At 47.0% G+C, this 17,751-nt stretch overlaps 1 protein-coding gene across 4 annotated transcripts in view; it reads right to left on the reverse strand.

The window, feature by feature from the left end:
* CYTH3 (cytohesin 3) overlaps positions 1-17,751 on the reverse strand; it is a 90,397-nt gene that overhangs the window by 52,727 nt on the left and 19,919 nt on the right. The window contains exon 1 of one of the 4 annotated variants that reach the window (XM_054507700.2): positions 11,953-12,390. The exons of the other annotated variants lie outside the window; for them this stretch is intronic. Within the exon in view, the coding sequence (XP_054363675.1) occupies positions 11,953-12,001 (49 nt within the window). The 5' untranslated portion in view covers positions 12,002-12,390. Of the gene's footprint in view, positions 1-11,952; positions 12,391-17,751 lie in introns of those variants that run through there. 4 annotated transcript variants of the gene reach the window in all.

Here is a 17,751-nt window from a genome sequence, read left to right on the forward strand (position 1 = left end):
CGTTCTGACTCAGGGTCTCCTATATGAAAACTTTGTTAATAGTGAAAGTGAAAGTGTGAAGCTTTCTCTCATTTTATATCCCGATGTAAGTTCTTAACTCTGCTAACCACCCGAGACTCACAAGAAGAATGGTCTAAGAAACTGCGTTTTCTCGATTCTCTAGTCCTTCTCATCATCTCAACCACGGCTGATCACCTTCTCTCCAGCACGTGAGAAAGGCACGTGAAAGAGGACAGACCCCACGGTGTGGCACATTCATAAGGGAAAAGAGCGTGTCCCCGGCTTGGAGAGACATTTCCTGGTTTATATACATTTGCTTTAAAGTCATACTTTGCCATATCCACGGGACAGAGGAACATTCTCAACATGCCCTCAAGCCAGGCTCTGCTCAAAATACTTAGTTCCAAATATGGAGTATTTTGGAGGGAGGGCAGGGGTTGGAAAGAAGTCTTTGTAAGAAAAGAATCAAGTTCTCAAGTTCGTGTGGGAGGGTAAGATTCAGGGGTCAGGCCACACTGAAAGAGCGAAGCTGGTAGCAAAGAGGCTCCCCCCAAATGACCTTAAAAAAAAAAATGAACAGTTTTAAAGCCTGTAGAGGAGGCGGGAGAACTTCTTATCTGCATCCAAACCATGCTCAACTTTAACATTTAGCTTCTGGAAACCCGGACTGTTCCCCTCTGACAAGTGCCCTCCCACCATCCAGATCCACAACAGGATTCCCTCATGCTTGAGAACCCTCTATTTCTGAGAACGTAAAACCCGCCCTTTTCTTTATAGGAGATTTCCTCCTTCCACTCTGTCTTATCTTCTTCTTTTCCTTCGTTCCTGTGGTGGGAAAAAGTCCCTAATTTTGTTAGACGTCTTCACCAGTAACCGGGGACTTACTGGGGACACAGGGACAGGAGCACATAGGACAGCACCGCGCCGAACGAGCCTCTTCATTCTGAAGGCTCCTGGAGCACAAACAGGATACAGAGGGCCACTGTGCGCACAAAGCAACCGCACGTCCTCAGAGCAGAGGAACAGATGTTTAACAGCTGTCCAGCAACAGAGCAGAAGAGAGGAACAGAGGTAAAGCTGGAATCAGCCAAGCCAAGGGTTGGGAAACCCAAGGAGAAAATACACAGTCATTCCAGTTTGCCAGGGCACCAGCCTACCCTGACTGGCTTGCTTCTCCCAGTCACTACAATCGACAGCCAAATAAATAAATTTAAACACGTTCCAAAAAAGAATAAAACATTTCTGCTTCTCCTTTTAAAATACAGTGTTGCCAAGGGAACTCCACCCTTGTAAGCCTCGTGCAAGTTCTTTTATCTCGTTAAGCCTCAGTTTCTCATCTGTACCGTGGGGCTCACGACACCAGTATCTCAAGGTTTCTTGTAAGAATTACAAGTGAGCAAAGAGCCTGGCGCAGCACTGGGCACCTAGCAGAGGACGAGTAAATGTAACCAGGAGTACTGTTGCCACGGTTATTGTTTCGGTAAGTAATCACTATTAACATCCTCACCCAGAAACTTACAAGGAGTTTCTCCTCTTCAAGTGGAGCTTCAGGCACCGAAAGCTAAAATTACCCATTCTCGTAGGGGTGAAGGAAGGAACTTTTTTGGAGTCTTTTTGGATGCAAGGAGAGCATCCAACGACTAACGCAAACCCCCCAAAGAGACAGAACTGGTCACAAACAAAAACTTGGAACCCCAATTCCCATTCTCCTCTATGAGGCGCCAGACTGAAGGAAAGCCCTGTGTCTTGAAGGACCAACGTTATGACAGGAAGCCGGCTCCTCACTGCGCCATGTGCACAACACAAAGTGTGTCGGAGCCCAAGTGTTCCCGGGACACAAGGCGTGAGCTCGGGCCACGCAGCACCGCACGGCTGCTCGACGCCCACGGACGCGAGCGAAGAGGGCCGGGGACCAGGTCGTAAGTACACAGGATCCTGTGTTTGGAAAAATACACACATTCACTCACAGGAAAGCTGAGTTTCAAAAAACCAAAATGTGAGAATGGTAGAATTCTAGGTGATTTTTACTCTCCTATTAGTCATTTTCTGAAAAATTTTAGAAGCCTGTACTCTCACAATCAGAAAAAAAACAAAACAAAACAATAATGCTATTTCCATCTTGAACGAAGCAACGACTGTGGGGCCAGGCAAGTGAGCACGCGGCATGCTTGGCACTCTTGCAAGCTTCCTGCAAGGGTTTCCACATTCCCCTTCGGGCACCCAGGGTGCACTGGGGTCCTCTCGGCCTTTTCCCCTCCCGAATGTGCCAACCACACCCTGGACTTTCTTTCATTCACCAAACACTGCCGAACACCTGCTGGGTCGCAGGCTCCGGGCCCTGCAATGCACAGGGAAGGAAACCAGAAGGCCCTGCCCAGCTTCAGCTTTCTGTCCCGTAAAATGGAAAGACCATGTTCCCACATACGTGCTATTATTGTTACAAAACGCCCAGAAGTTCTAGGTGGGAAAAGAGAGGATAAGAGAAAATGCAGATTGAGGGTCTGGGGAGGCTAAGGAGGTGGCCTTCACATGGAGACCCAGAGGCTGAGAGGGAGTCCGCAGACCAAGAGCAGGATCAGGGCAAGCGAAGGGTATTCCGGGAAAGGGGAACCGTGTGAGTGCAAAGACACGGAGGTCTGCAGGAGCTCAGAAACCCGCTCACAGCCCATGCGCCATCGTGACTGAGTTTCTCAGGGAGATGAGGCCAGCACGGTCTCCCCAGGAGCCTCACCACCTGTGGACCTCCGCAAACCCAGAAGCTGGACGTTACATGCTCATGTGCCTGGAGCAGATCCATCTCCCAGGTCCTCATACGCATCAACCACACTCGAGACAACCCCCAAGCAAACACGAGTCTGGGAGCATCCATTCACTGCATTCTCTCAGTGCTAACGGATCAATTCACAGAGGTAAATACAAGCCTGTCACGGGTAAGAGAAGACTAGAAATTAACATGACCATCTCATTAGCTCCCAAGTGGGACGCCCATTAATAATTGGAAAATTGCCGTGGAATTAAACCCAGAGGGAAGAGCTCGAACGACAGTTTAAGGGCACCCGGATCCTGGCCTGATAGCCCCATCTCCACGGATGGCAGCTAAGCAGCAGCCACGGGCAACCTAAACCACACCGCTCACGTGGCCTGGCTGTGCCTGTGGTCCCGACTGCCCAGCTTCCTTTGGCTGCAGTCCGTTCCCTGGCTCCACACACTTCCCGTAGGTTCTGTAACTTTCCAGTGATTTCCTTATATACTGAAATGAGCGAGTCACTTTCTGTGATTTGCTATCAAAACCCCCAGGTGCTATGTCCACTTTCAGGTGCCAGGTGTTAGCCGTCATGTCTGGTGCTCCAGACGCTCTGCCCACCTCCCTGCCGCACTCCGCTTCTCTGGTCACGTGAAACCGCGGTCCCGTGTCTCTCACTTCCCCAATCCATTCTGTCTCAGTGTCCTGGTATCTACCCCAGGAGTCCTCCTGCTTCCCAACTCCCTTAAGTATTGCTGCTCCCTGAACATCACTCGGTCATCCACCTCCCTCATCCCACACTGAGCTGGGTTATCTCCAAGCCGTGACCACCTCATCACCTAGGATTTGATTCCTCCAGGATATTCTGCCTGCCAGACACCTTCACCAGGCGATCCTATGCATGCATCAACGTGTGCTAAAATTAACCCATCATCTTAACCTCTACATATTCTGTTTGTCCTACTGCACGCCTTGATTCAAGCCTTTACTAGAAACCACATTAGATAAGCTTCAGGTTTGCTCTGTCTTATATCCAGGAGGTCACCAAATCCCCTCAATTCTGCCTCAGTAAGAAGTTTGTTTGTCTAACACAGTCTGTCTCTTCATCTGTAGTCCCAGCTTCTATCCCCGATCAAGACCTTATCACTAATCCAGGCTCTATACTATGTAGCTACCTTTCTCCATCACAGGGCTGATAAAGTCACCTCCCTGCACACAGTCCCAGGCAGTGCCCTCTGCCAGGTGGAGCAGGAGCCTGACTGAGGCAGCGTTCCCATGTTCTAGAGGTTGCCAGAGATCTCGGCTAACAAGGAGGGTCCTGCGAGCCAGCCCCCAACTAGCTAGACAACTATCGGACTGGTAGGAGCCCACTGCTCTGGAAAAAGAGCTCAAGTACCTTCCAGGTTCTGGCCAAGGGCTGCCCTCCATAACTCAAAACCTACCTGTCAAATGTGCATCTGGGCTGAGGAATCTCTAGGACGAAAAGGAGAGAGACCCTCATTTTTTCCTCATAGAAGTCCAAAGGGAACCTGACACACTGTATGTCCCCAACTGAGGTCTGCTGGCAAGCAAGGACACCAAAACCCCCAAGAGGATGTCGCCACAGGGAACTTGGGCTCAACGTCGAGGCCTCGATGCTCACGGCAAGGGCTGGGTTTCAGCACAGCTTGTGCCCAAGACCAGAAGCCCCTTGGGATCCCAGGGAGCCTGCCAGGCAGGCATGCTTAGGGAAGAATGGCAGAGAACGTGAGTACCTACTAATGGAGCTATAACTCTAGTGTCCTCGGTTCTCACAGCATGTGGCCGAACTGACCCTTGGGATTTAAGGAATCCTTGGAGTTCTACAGGACAATTCCTAGGTCGGGAAGAGTCATCCTGAAACAGTGGACTTCCTAATTATCAGTAATGAGAGGGCTTATGTGGTTTGTTGAAAAAATAAACAGATAAATAAATAAGGAACGTGGCCCAAGCTGATGAGGAAGGTCATCCCGTTGTCAATGGTTCTTCCCCACTGACTCAGCAAAAAGACTGAGAGCCTCAGATGCATCATTCAAGCATCTCTCATCCCGTCCTAAAGAGGTTTCCAACCACTGCTCCCACCAACTCGGCAGCCACACTGAATGCTCGCTCCCTGAGTACATCATGCTTCTCTGCCACGTGCGTCCCCTCCCCTGTGGACAACCTCTCACCCTTTACAGCTCCAACACCACTTGTCCCACACTGCCTGCCATGATCCCGGTCAGAACTGTGTCTTCCTAAGGATGTCCAGTGTCGCCTGCACATCCGCTTAACGTCTGCTTAGCTGCCCTGTGCCCATGTCTCACTAGTCATCTCTGCACATCGTCCCCACTAAGCTGCTGGAGAGCCCCCGAGTCTTGGGTTGCTCCATAGTTCTCAGACACCTACCACAGGTTCTTTGTCATACATGGTAGCTACTGCAGAGGTACGACCAAACGAAAAATAAAATGCCACGTGTCAGTCAAGTAACACAACAGCTCATAGCTAATTTATGTAGCTTCTTCATCTCTGGAAATCCAGTAGAGCAATCAGGGAGAACAGCCCCATTCAGGCAGGAACCTTCCTGGTTTGTTCTCTTTACCACTCTACACCACCAAATAATAAAGTCTCCCATTAAGGAAAACCAGTAGAGGTCGGAATACACAAATCTACAACTGTTTAAAGAAATTCTGAAGTGTTTGTATAGATAGGATTAGCTGTTGCTTAAAAATCAAACCTGCCTCGCCAGTTGAAGACCGCACAAGCGAGTATCCCTCCAACAACTAAGGGCTTCAGGAAACCGGACTTGCTGGTACTTTTGGGGGCGGGGGGAGGGGGTGGGTTAGACCAGCAGGCCACTTTAACTGTCTTTTTTCAACTTACTACTCTAGGATTACATCCTAAGCATGAATCCTAAGCTTTGAAGTCTTAACCAACCATGCCACACAGACACAAACCGGGATTCAGAACTTCGGGAGATTATATTAATAGCAAATAACCATTTCATATGATTAACTTGCAGCCCCCATTCTTCTGACAGTGCACTTACAGCCACCTGCTCCTGGGCATGGTCTCAAAGAGATTACTGAAACTTCTGAATTTCCCAACTACTGTTCCAAAAAAGAAGTCTCTCTTCTCTTTAACACAAATAAAGCTTCTTATGAAAGACAACTTAATCAAAACAGTTGCCTCAAGGTCAGTGGCCAATAAGCCTGGACCAGCTTCTGACTATTGGCGGGGGGGGGGGGGGGGGGGGGGGGGGGGGATGACGTGCCTCTTCACTCAATGGCTCAGAGAAGGCCTGTGTCCAAGCAGACGAAGGCTTGGCGAGAAGTGGCTCAGCAAACTCCTGACCCAGGAGCCACGCGCCAGGCGGGAGCTGAGTGGCCGGCACCCTTGGGTGCACTTCAGCCACAGGGGCGGAGGCTGGAACCATGTGGCCCGCTAGGGACTGGAGACACGGGCACAGCCAGATTCCGCAGGGCACAGCTGCCTGGCACAGTCTGAGCTGCAGCCCGTGTTCAGAGGACAGCTAGTGTCCCCACTAACGAGGCTCTGGAAACAAACGGGCGCTTTGATGGAGTCCATTACTGAGAAGCAACACCTACCTCTCATCCATCATGTTCTCTGGTTTCTACCGAAAACATAGTTTTTATTCCCCAAGAGCTCCTGCCAATTAGAAAGTTCCATTTATACGTCTATGCAGTAATTTGACTACTTACTTTCTTCCTATAAAAAGTCTCAAAACTCAGCCACCTTCCAGGGAAGGCAAGAATGGCAAACCCAAGAGAGAAGGTGAGATTCAGCTCCACTCTTGAGAGTGTGTGTCATGTTGCTAGAACATAAGGCTGCAAATCAGTCTGGCTGAGATGTTAAGCCGTGAGTACAGAGTCATCTGGGGGGCAAAGACACCAAGGTTTCCACTCATTCTAACATTCTAATGGAAGAAAATACATTTTAAACATCTGAGACAAACTTCATCAAATCTCCTCAGTGGTTGGTTATCATTCAAACCTAGGAAAATGTCTACTGAACCTGCTCCAACCAGAGTAAGAATGAGCTATTCATATTTTAAGACTTGGTCGTATCCTTTTTATTTTTATTTCTTTAATTTTTTTTTTTTAAGATTTTATTTATTTGCGAGAGAGAGAATGAGAGACAGAGAGCATGAGAGGGAGGAGGGTCAGAGGGAGAAGCAGACTCCCTGCTGAGCAGGGAGCCCGATGCGGGACTCGATCCCGGGACTCCAGGATCATGACCTGAGCCGAAGGCAGTTGCCGAACCAACTGAGCCACCCAGGCGCCCCTATTTTTATTTTTTTAAAGATTTTTTATTTATTTATGTGACAGAGAGAGACACAGTGAGAGAGGGAACACAAGCAGGGGGAGTGGGAGAGGGAGAAGCAGGCCTCCCGCCGAGCAGGGAGCCCGATGCGGGACTCGATCCCAGGACCCTGGGATCATGACCTGAGCCGAAGGCAGACGCTTAACAACTGAGCCACCCAGGCGCCCCTGGTTGTATCCTTTTTTTTTTTTTCCAAAGATTTATTTCTTTATTTGAGAGAGCGAGAGAGAGTACATGAGAGGGGAGAGGGTTAGAGGGAGAAGCAGGCTCCTCGCCAAGCAGGGAGCCCGATGCGGGACTCGATCCAGGGACTCCAGGATCATGACCTGAGCCGAAGGCAGTCGCTCAACCAACTGAGCCACCCAGGCGCCCTGGTTGTATCCTTTTTAAATGAATTGCTTTTTAAGTTCACGTCCATGAAAATCCGGAAAAACACTTTGAATCTTCCTATCTGTTTAACTGCTTCATTTGTAACCAAAAGAACAACCCTCAGGCTCCCATTCAAACATAACTCCTTCCTGCAGGTAACTGTTCCAACAATTTCCACTGAAGAAATACTTCTCTTTCAAAAAGAATCAAGGACTGACACAGGTGGGGGGTGGGGGGGTGGAAAGATTAAAGAAATGACTGCTAATCAACACGATGAAGTTCAGCAAAGACTAAGGAAAGTAGTGTGCTCAACAAGGAAACAGAACCGAAGGCAGAACGTGCAACACTGACCGTGGGTAAGCGTGCTGAGTAGGCAAGAATGTCCCAAGAAGCCAGCCCTCCGGTGGACTCTTCTGCAGGATACTCTACTAATGGACACCCGTCATCATCCATCAAGACACCAAGAGCAAACCTGAAATCTAACTGTGGATTTGGGTGATCATGACATGTCACTGGAGGCTCGTGGATGGATCTTAACGAGGGTACCACTCCCAAGAGGGATGTCCGCAGTGCGGGTCAAGAGGATGCTGCAGGTAGACGGGAAGATCGGTGCACTTTCTGCTCAGTCTTGCCGTGAACCTAAAACTGCTCTAAAAAATAAGTTCTGTTTTAAAGGTGGGAGGGGCAGCTCTTCCTTCCCATTCTCCTCTGGGGCTTCTGCCTGTCATCAACCACACATCACCACAGTGTCATCTTCAGCTCCGTCCCTCCTCCCTGCTGCCCTTTCTCCTTTAATAAACACATATGCTCCCAGTTTAACCACCATCTCTAGTCAATGGCTTCCAAATCTGATTTTGCCCTATTATCTCTCTCCAAGATGTAAGCTCCAGGCCTACATCTCCACATGGAGGACTCACTAGAATCTCAAAATGAACATTTTCAAAACAGAACTCACCGGCCAATGCAATTGAGACAAGAGACTAAAATCGTAGGAACAAAACCTGGAAAGGAGGAGATAAAGTTATCACTTGCCAAGGAAATGACCGTATCAGTGGAAAACCCAAGAGAACCAACTGAAAATCTATGTTCCTAAAAACAAAACAATTTGGTAAGCTAGTGAGATATAAAACTAATGTACAAAAACCAATACCTTTCATAAATTCAAATAACCAATTAGATAATCAACAGAAAAGAGTACCTTAATGACAAGAGCAATAAGACATCAGATATCCAGAAACAGATTTTTTTTTTTTTTTTGAGATTTTATTTATTTCGCAGAGAGACAGAGCAAAAGCAGGAGGAACAGCGGAGGGAGAGGAAGAAGCTGAGCAGGGAGCCCTATGTTGTGACTCCATCCCAGGACCCTGGGATCATGACCTGAGCCAAAGGCAGATGCTTAACTGACTGAGCCACCCAGGCACCCCCAGAAACAGATTTAAAGTAAGTGCACAAAACGTATAGAACTGGAAGGAAAATGTGAGCATGCTCTTGAATGACATAACAAGTTTGAACAAATGAAAAGGCATACCATGTTCTTGGATAAAAAGATGCAATATCAGAAAAAGGTCATTCTCCCCAAGGTCATCTGTAAATTTAATGCAATCTCAATGCAGCACCTGTTTTATTTTCTGTTGGTAGACTAGCAGATTCTAAGGGTCATAAATTAAAACAAGCAGATAAACAGGAAAATTCTGAAAAGGAAGAAAAATGAGGGGTAAAAGATTAATCCTAACTGATATCAAAATACCATCTGCCGGGGCGCACCTGGGTAGCCAAGTCGTTTAAGTGTCCAACTCTTGGTTCGGCTCAGGTCATGATCTCACAGTCCTGAGATCAAGCCCAATGTCTGGCTCCCCACTGGGCGTGGGGCCTGCTTAAGATTCTCTCTCCCCTGGGGCGCCTGGGTGGCTCAGTTGTTAAGTGTCTGCCTTCGGCTCAGGTGATGATCCCAGGGTCCTGGGATCAAGTCCCACATCGGGCTCCCTGCTCAGCGGGAAGCCTGCTTCTCCCTCTCCCACTCCCCCTGCTTGTGTTCCTTCTCTCGCTGTGTCTCTGTTAAATAAGTAAATAAAATCTTCCAAAACAAAAAAAATTCTCTCTCCCCTGCTCCCTCTGCCCCTTCCCCAACCCCAAAAAAATTTTTAATATTTTTTAAAAATAAAATATCATCTCCCTCATAAAGAAAACAGAGAGTCACTGGTCTAACAACAGACAGACCAAGGGAGGAGAAGCAGCCCAGAAAGGCTCAAAGCAGCTGGAAATTCAGTATATGATAAAGGCAGTGAGGTAAAGACGGACTTTTTAATAAATGGTGTTGAGACAACATAGCGTTTTGAGACAAAACATAAAGTTGTATCTATACTTTACACCGTATACCAGGATCAACTCCAAATCTCCGGAGATTAACTATAAAATAAAACAGACAACATGGGCAAATTCCTTTATAATCTTGGAATGGAGCAGTTCTTCCTAAGTATGACTCCACATTCAGACATCACCAAAGAAAAAAATGAATATATTTGACTGCATGAAAAAGCAAGGTCTTCATGGCAAAACAAAATGAAAACACCAAGCCAACGAAAAGGCCTAAGCAGTCACAAGAGAAATGGCAAATCAGGAAATAACATTTGCAATCCATGGGAACTAATTACTCTAACACAGACCTTCTAGAAGCTGGAAAGACCAGTAGCCCACTGATATATGGCCACATGATGAGAAAAGCAAACGAGAGCCTGAGAGGCTACGTCTGACCCACTGGGCTGTCAGAAGTCCAGAAGCTGGCCGGCATCCCCTGTCCTCGAGGCTGTGGGCAACCAGCAGTCTCCCGAGTTGCTGGTGGGAGGTAAAAATAGTAATAAAGGCGTGTGGAGCCAAGTCTGGTAATGTCTACCAACATTTCAAATCCATTTTCCTTTTGGCTCAGGAATCCCACTACTGAAAACTCCTCTCTCAGATAAATTTGCAAGAAAGTGGCATATTCACAAGGCCATTCACTGCAATTTAGTATCAAAAGATCAGAACAAACCAAGTGTCTGTCCATCAATAAGGTGCTGGTTAAACAAACTGGCATATCCACACAATAGAATATTATGTAGATGTTTTTTAAAAAGTGAGAGGAAAAAGAAAAATAATTGGGACTAAAGCCATGATTACAAGGTACAGGGAAAAAGAGAAAAAAAGAAAATTTAAAAAGTAAGAGAGAACTCTAGGTACCAATAAGGAAGGACTTCCAGAAAATTAAATGAAAAAGGCAAGGCCTAAGAGAAAGCACGAGTAAGACTTTACATCCATTTTAAGTAACTTCTACCCGCAACGTGGGGCTCGAACTCATGACCCTGAGGCCAAGACTCACATGCTCTACCGACAGAGCCAGCCAGCTGCCCCTATTTTTTTTTTTTTTATTATAATTGCATAAATAAAGGTTGAACGGAAAACAAACACATCTCCAAGAAGCAGGATGGAGGAGAGAATAGGCTCATGTCTGTTCACACGAGGGCAATAAACCACCTTTTTCTGCAAAGGAAGGAGGGGAATGTAGCATGGCCACTTTCCTACATGTGAATAAAGGCACCAGGGCCCAGGCCTGTTCGTGTCCAATAAACGTAGCCCAAAGGAGGGTGAGCTCAAGCACAGAGCAAGGAGCTTTGATTAACAGAAACTCTCAGTCACGCTCAACCACCACCATGCCCACTCCCTCCCGACTCCTTCCCCGCCCTTCTGCTCCAAGAGGCTAGGATTCTGGCTACCATGCTGTGATTCCAGACAGGACCCCGGGCACCAATCCAGCCTCCAAGCTGCCAAGACAACGGGGTTCCTGTGAGGGGGACCTGCATCCCTGAGCCCTCCCATGGTAGCTGGACTCAAGAGATGCAAGCCTAGCCCACTGCTAACTCTAGGGACTCCAAGCCTGCCTCTCCTCCCCCAAAAGCACCAAGCCAGCAACTCTCTGCCACCGGTCTGGCCTGAGAAATTAACAGAACGAGAGCGGAGAGTAGGGTTTGCACCTACAGACAGGAGAAAGCAAGCTGTTCTTGAGATGCAAAATGAGCCCGGGGCCTGGGCCCGTGTGGCTAAGGAGCCAGCTTTGAAAGAGTAGCATCTGGCCAAGCAGGGGCTGGCTCTGAGGTCTGACCACTAGTAGCCACCAGTGACCACGGAGCTGAGGAAGGAACAGCTCCAGCATCCAGCGGCTCAGGGCCTTCCAGCGCACTGGCCAGGCCCCAGCAGTGCATCCTCTTGTCACCGGTCTGTGCACTTGAACCTCCAGCAGGCTGGACTGGGTGAGGATCCCTCTTTTCCACTCCACCTTCTCCTCTCCCCCTGGCAGGGGCGGGCATTCTGGAGAGCCACGGGGAGGCTGAAGTGGGGATACATTTAGTTTGGGATCAGTGGGATATATTTACGTGGCTTTCAGTCACTTCTGAGTACAATTATAGCCAGCCATCCCAAATGCACAGATGACCTCCGGGAAGTCTCCTTCTGCCCCCATACCTACTTACCCGATGATGTGATGCAGCAGGATGTGGCCAGGGGTGGTGGTGGTCCCATATGAACAGGGCTTCCAGTGCCCAGCACCAGAAAGGAGGGTGATGGAGGACAAATGAGGTTTGAACAGAGTCAGAAGGTTGTCTGTGGCAAATTTTCCCCATCATCAGATACGTAAATTTTCAAATAGAGGATGTGATTCTCACCAAAGTCTTACCAAAATGGAAATTCTGTCAGGAACCTACTACTTGATGATGCAACATATAATAAATACACCATATTTTTTTCGCCTTCAGCGTTAATTATGAGAAATTTATGAGAATTCCTAACCTTATAGATTTTAAAGCTAAAGTCCCAAACTAGCAAGTCTGTGCTGAAGCTTCATGCTTGATCAGCCCAATAAATCAGATGCATCGGGTGCCTGGGTGGCTCAGTCGTTAAGCGTCTGCCTTCGGCTCAGGTCATGATCCCGGGGTCCTGGGATCGAGCCCCGCATCAGGCTCCCTGCTTGGTGGGAAGCCTGCTTCTCCCTTTCCCACTCCCCTTGCTTGTGTTCCTGCTCTTGCTATCTCTCTGTCAAAATAAATAAAATCTTTAAAAAATAAAAAAATAAAATAAATAAATCAGATGCATCTCATCCTGATGACATCTGGTAGTTCCAGACTTTACAGATGGAAGGACACACAAAACTGCCACCCAAGCAACAAAACAACCTGAAGAAACCCATTTTCAGGTGACAGAATTCCCCAACTGACTCATTTACAAGTCATGATTAAAATGTGTAACCCAGGGGCACCAGGGTGGCTCGGTCGCTTAAGCATCTGCCTTCGGCTCAGGTCATGATCCCAGGGTCCTGGGATCGAGTCCCGAGTCGGGCTCCCTGCTTGGTGGGGAGTCTGCTTCTGCCTCTCCCTCATGCTCTAATAAATAAAATCTTTTAAAAAAAAAGTCTTATTTTTATTTTTATTTTTTTTATTTATTTTTTAAGATTTATTTATTTGAGAGAGAAAGCACATGAGACAGGGGAGGGTCAGAGGGAGAAGCAGACTCCCTGCCGAGCAGGGAGCCCGATGCGGGACTCGATCCAGGGACTCCAGGATCATGACCTGAGCCGAAGGCAGTCGCTTAACCAACTGAGCCACCCAGGCGCCCAAAAAAATAAAAGTCTTAAAATGTGTAACCCAAATGCAACATAGAGGTAATTTTTTTTTTAAAGATTTTATTTATTTGAGAGAGAGAATGAGATAGAGAGAGAGAGCATGAGAGGGGGGAGGGTCAGAGGGAGAAGCAGACTCCCTGCCGAGCAGGGAGCCCGATGTGGGACTCGATCCAGGGACTCCAGGATCATGACCTGAGCCGAAGGCAGTCGCTTAACCAACTGAGCCACCCAGGCGCCCCAACATAGAGGTAATTTTTAAATGCATTCCAATGACCTTGTATGCGTATTATTTCCAGATAATTCTATTTTTCAGAATGTTTTATCATTCAAAAATTCAAACATGATGGGAAGGAAGTATCCAGGCTAAAATATCTTGATTTATAAGAAATGTATTATTTGGTCACTCAGTTGACTAAAATATCTCAGATACACCTGGTCTTCATCCATGGTTCCTGAAAATGCATCAGAGCCGTAAGGTGAAATGAGTGTCTTGTTATTAACCTTGTTATTAATGACTCTTAGACCTCACCCAAGGGTGCAGGCTGGTTGCCAGGACGACCATGTGATCAGAGGGTTAGAACTTTCCGGTCCCCACTCCTTCTCACCTCCAGGGAGAAGGGTGAAGGTTGAAACAGTCAATGGCCAATGACTTAGTCAATCATGACCATGTAATGGAGCCTCCATAAAACCCAAGAGGACAGCTTCGTGGTCCTTTTCAGAGAGCTTCCATGCTTGGGGAATCGGAATGCTTCCACGTGCCATCAAGCCACACCCCAAGTTCCACAAGCACGGAAGCTCCTTGGCTGGGGACCTCACCCTAAGTATCCCTTCATCTGGCTGATTCCTATCCTTTATCATGTCCTTAAATAAGCCGGTGAACCTTGAGTGTTTCCCAGAGTTCTGTGAGCCACTCTAGCAAATTAGTCGAACCTAAGGAGGGGGTGGTCGGAACCTCCAAGCTGTAGCAGGCAGGTTAGAAGCACAGGTGAGAGCCCGGGGCTTCCCGATGGCCTCTGAAGTGGGGGGTGAAGAGCAGTCGTGCAGAACCAGACCCTTAACCTAGGGGATGCGATGCTGTCTCCTGGTGGACAGTGTCAGAACTGAGTTGAATTCCCAGACACCCTGCTGGTGTCCGAAAAGCACTTGGTGTGCGGGATGCCCATCCCACGCTGTAATTGGGTCTAGGAACTCAAAAAACTGGCAAAATCCAAAACCAGAAGACGACGACAGGGGAAAGCTTCAAAATGTTAAAAAAAAAAAAAAAATTTTATTACGAGGAAACTTAAAACTGATGACAAATTTTTAAGATTTATTCATTTGAGAGAGAGTGTATGTTGTGCGAGTGAGCGGCAAGGGGGGCAGAGGGAGAGAGAATCCTGAATGAAGCAGGCTCCCCACTGAGTGCAGATTCCCAGCTCCGGGCTCGATCCCAGGACCCCGAGGTCATGACCTGAGCCAAAACCAAGAGCCGGCCATTTAACCAACTGAGCCACCCAGGTGCCCCTGATGACTGAAATCTTAAAGAAACTTTCCTAAATGATCAATAATTTTAAAAAATTTTTCATTCAACCATCCTAGAGGAAAGACTGGATTATCTTTCTATTCTCTTTACAGGAAACTATGTTCCAAGAGTACTGTGATGGCGTTGGTGGTATAGTGGGGAGCATAGCTGCCTTCCAAGAGTACTGTGATGGGAAGAGATGATCAATTAGCCAGAGTAGGCAACCCAAAACATAGGGGGAGAGTACTATAAAGTTGTGCCAAGAATAGAAAGGGATTGTAGGATTTTTCTGGGTTTTGACTTCTTTATGGTTTTATGAGGTTTTTAAAACTTATAAGCTGTTATGACTCTTTTCATCCTAATTTTCACTTTGCTAGCCAATTTTGTATTATTTTTCTTAAAGAGGGCATTCCAAATTGTACGAGTTTCAAGCCCCAGGAAATCTGGCTCCTCCCAGCTGACCACTTCCTTTTCTTCAGCCTGCCTCGCCCTTGGAAGGTTCACCTTTGAGATAAGGGACAGGGGGAGTGGCCGCCATGCCAGACCCCCCCTCCCCCTTACCTTATCTCCCCCCGGGCACACCGCCACCCATCCCAAGCCTTTCCACCTCAAAGACCTTCCTGAACATCTCTCCAAAAATACTTCAAAACAGTACGGGGATGAGTCACAGAGGACCCAAATTTCTAAAAAAAATACACTTTGCAAAATGGACCATCTCCTACCAACCCCTCCCCAAAAAGGCATTTGCTTCTTAAAGATTTTCCAAAATGTGGGCCCAAGATTTTAGTTAGGTAAATGTCCTCTAAATAAATTTTAAAAGCCAATGAAGAAGGGCGCCTGGGTGGCTCAGTCGGTTGGGCATCTGCCTTCAGCTCGGGTCGTGATCTCGGGGTCCTGGGATCGAGCCCTGCATTGGGCTCTCTGCTCTGTGGGGAGCCTGTTTCTCCCTCTGCCTGCCACTCCCCCTGCTTGTGTTTCTCTCTCATTCTCTGTCAAATTAAAAAAAAAAAAAAAAAAGCCAAAGAAGAACACATAACCAGACCACGGTCCTTTTACCCGACGTGACCTTATCCCATGATCAAATTTATAGGTTTTTCTCCTCATGATGTGGAAGGTGAACACTCCACTTTTTAAGTTTTTTAGGGGTTACCTTTACTTTTTTATTATTTTTAAAAAAGATTTGATTTATTTGTCAGAGAGAGAGAGAAAACACAAGCAGGGGGGAGGGGCAGAGGGAGAAGCAGACTCCCGGATGAGCAGGGCGCCCGATGGGGGACTTGATCCTGGGAGTCCAGGATCATGACCTGGACATGAAGGCAGACGCTTAACCAACTGAACCACCCAGTTATCCCCCTTTATTTAAAAAACACACACACACACACACTGCTACCTGCATTATTGTCAATGTCGAAAATAAAACAGGATATCCCTGCTTTGTAAGATGAAAAGGCTTTTACTCCCCCCCCCCCACTTCCTCCGCCTCCCCCACCACCCACTTCTCAGCTTCATCCGTGTAACCTGAGCCCAGATTTATTATTCACGGCAGCGTTATTGGATAACTGGGTGGTTTTTTTAAATTTTCACTATATACTTTCCCTTTTGAGAATCATTTACATTTGAATTTTTATCTACAACCGAATTTATAACTATTTAGACTTACATTTACATTTGAACAATTTCAGTGCAACACTGGTTATTTTGTATCACAAGTTTTCCCTTCCTGAGTCATTCCCAGTAATCTTTGAGCAGATCAGAATGTATCTTTGAAAAAGTTTTATGCAAGAAAAATTCACTGATGGGGACGCCTGGGTGGCTCAGTCAGTTAAGCGGCTGCCTTCGGCCCAGGTCATGATCCCAGGGTCCTGGGATCGAGTCCCACATCAGGCTCCTTGCTCAGCAGGGAGCCTGCTTCTCTCTCTCTCCCTCTGCTTGTGCTCTGTCAAATAAATAAAATCTTTAAAAAAAAAAAAAAGAAAGAAAGAAAAAGAAAAATTCACTGATGTTCTATCGGGAAGATTTCAAGTTACAGGTAGCAGGAAAAAAATTTAAAAAGGGAAGCTCAAATGGCCTTCCAACAGTAAAGAGTCATGGCTCAATGAAGTCCAAAGGCAGGGCAAGCTCCCACCAAAGGCAACGTGCTGATCCATCGTCTCTGTACCGTCAGAAAACATCGTTCTGTTGCCCTCACACATTAACACCACTTAAGCGTGATGGTTTCATTTCTGGTTACAACCACTCACACCCGAACTCTATGCCTTGGCTCCACAGTCTTCCGGCAATGTTGTAGGGGAGCCTAAAACCATCCTGCAGTTTCCTTCTTTGTAAGTACGCTTCCCCCCTTCTGTCTGTACGTTACTATATTCTTGAAATTTAAAAATGGCACCAGCAAACACTTGCCCTTTTCCCCTCGTTTCACCTAATGCAAAATGATGAGCTTGTTCGCCACACAGATGCAGCTGGTGTCCTTTTCCAGCTCAGAGAGACATTTTACCATGGTCTCTCTGACTACTGTTTCCATGATTTGTTTTCGGTAGCTTCTTCAGGAGCAATGCTTACTTAGATCACAGCACTAACTTAACCTTCTGCAGTGTAAACGTTGCTCTTCGTGGATCCTAATGGGAGTTTTAAAATTCTGCAAATGGGGAGCCTGGGTGGCTCAGTCAGTTAAGCATCTGACTCTTGATTTCAGCTCAGGTCCTGATCTCAGGGTCAGGAGATCAAGCCCCGTGTCAGGTTCCACGCTGAGCATGGAGTCTGCTTGAGATTCTGTCTCTCCCTCTATCCCTGCCCCCACACTCTATCCCTTATATATATAGTTTGCTTAAAAAAATAAAAATAAAGCACTTTCTCTACATTTAAAATAAAGTAAAAATAAAATTTCCGTGAGTGCATTTAGTACCATTACAGTTTCTTCCTCTCCACTCATGCATCTTGCTTCATCTGCCTCCCAACCAGCTAGTTTTCAGTTTGGTCAGCTGCCTTATCTCATGTGTCAATCACTATGTCAGAGTCTGTCTTGAGATTTATTAAAAACTGCACAAAGCAGATTTGACCTGACGTTTACTCTAGTTTCTGTAATTAACCTTTCTCAAAATTATATTTTCCTCTGCCTCAAAAATTATATTCCTGCCACCCCCCCCCCATACCACACCA

This window comes from Mirounga angustirostris, unplaced genomic scaffold (assembly GCF_029215605.1).
Source record: "Mirounga angustirostris isolate CCGP_5_RB_7025 unplaced genomic scaffold, mMirAng1.0.hap1 SCAF_5, whole genome shotgun sequence".
Taxonomy (NCBI): domain Eukaryota; kingdom Metazoa; phylum Chordata; class Mammalia; order Carnivora; family Phocidae; genus Mirounga; species Mirounga angustirostris.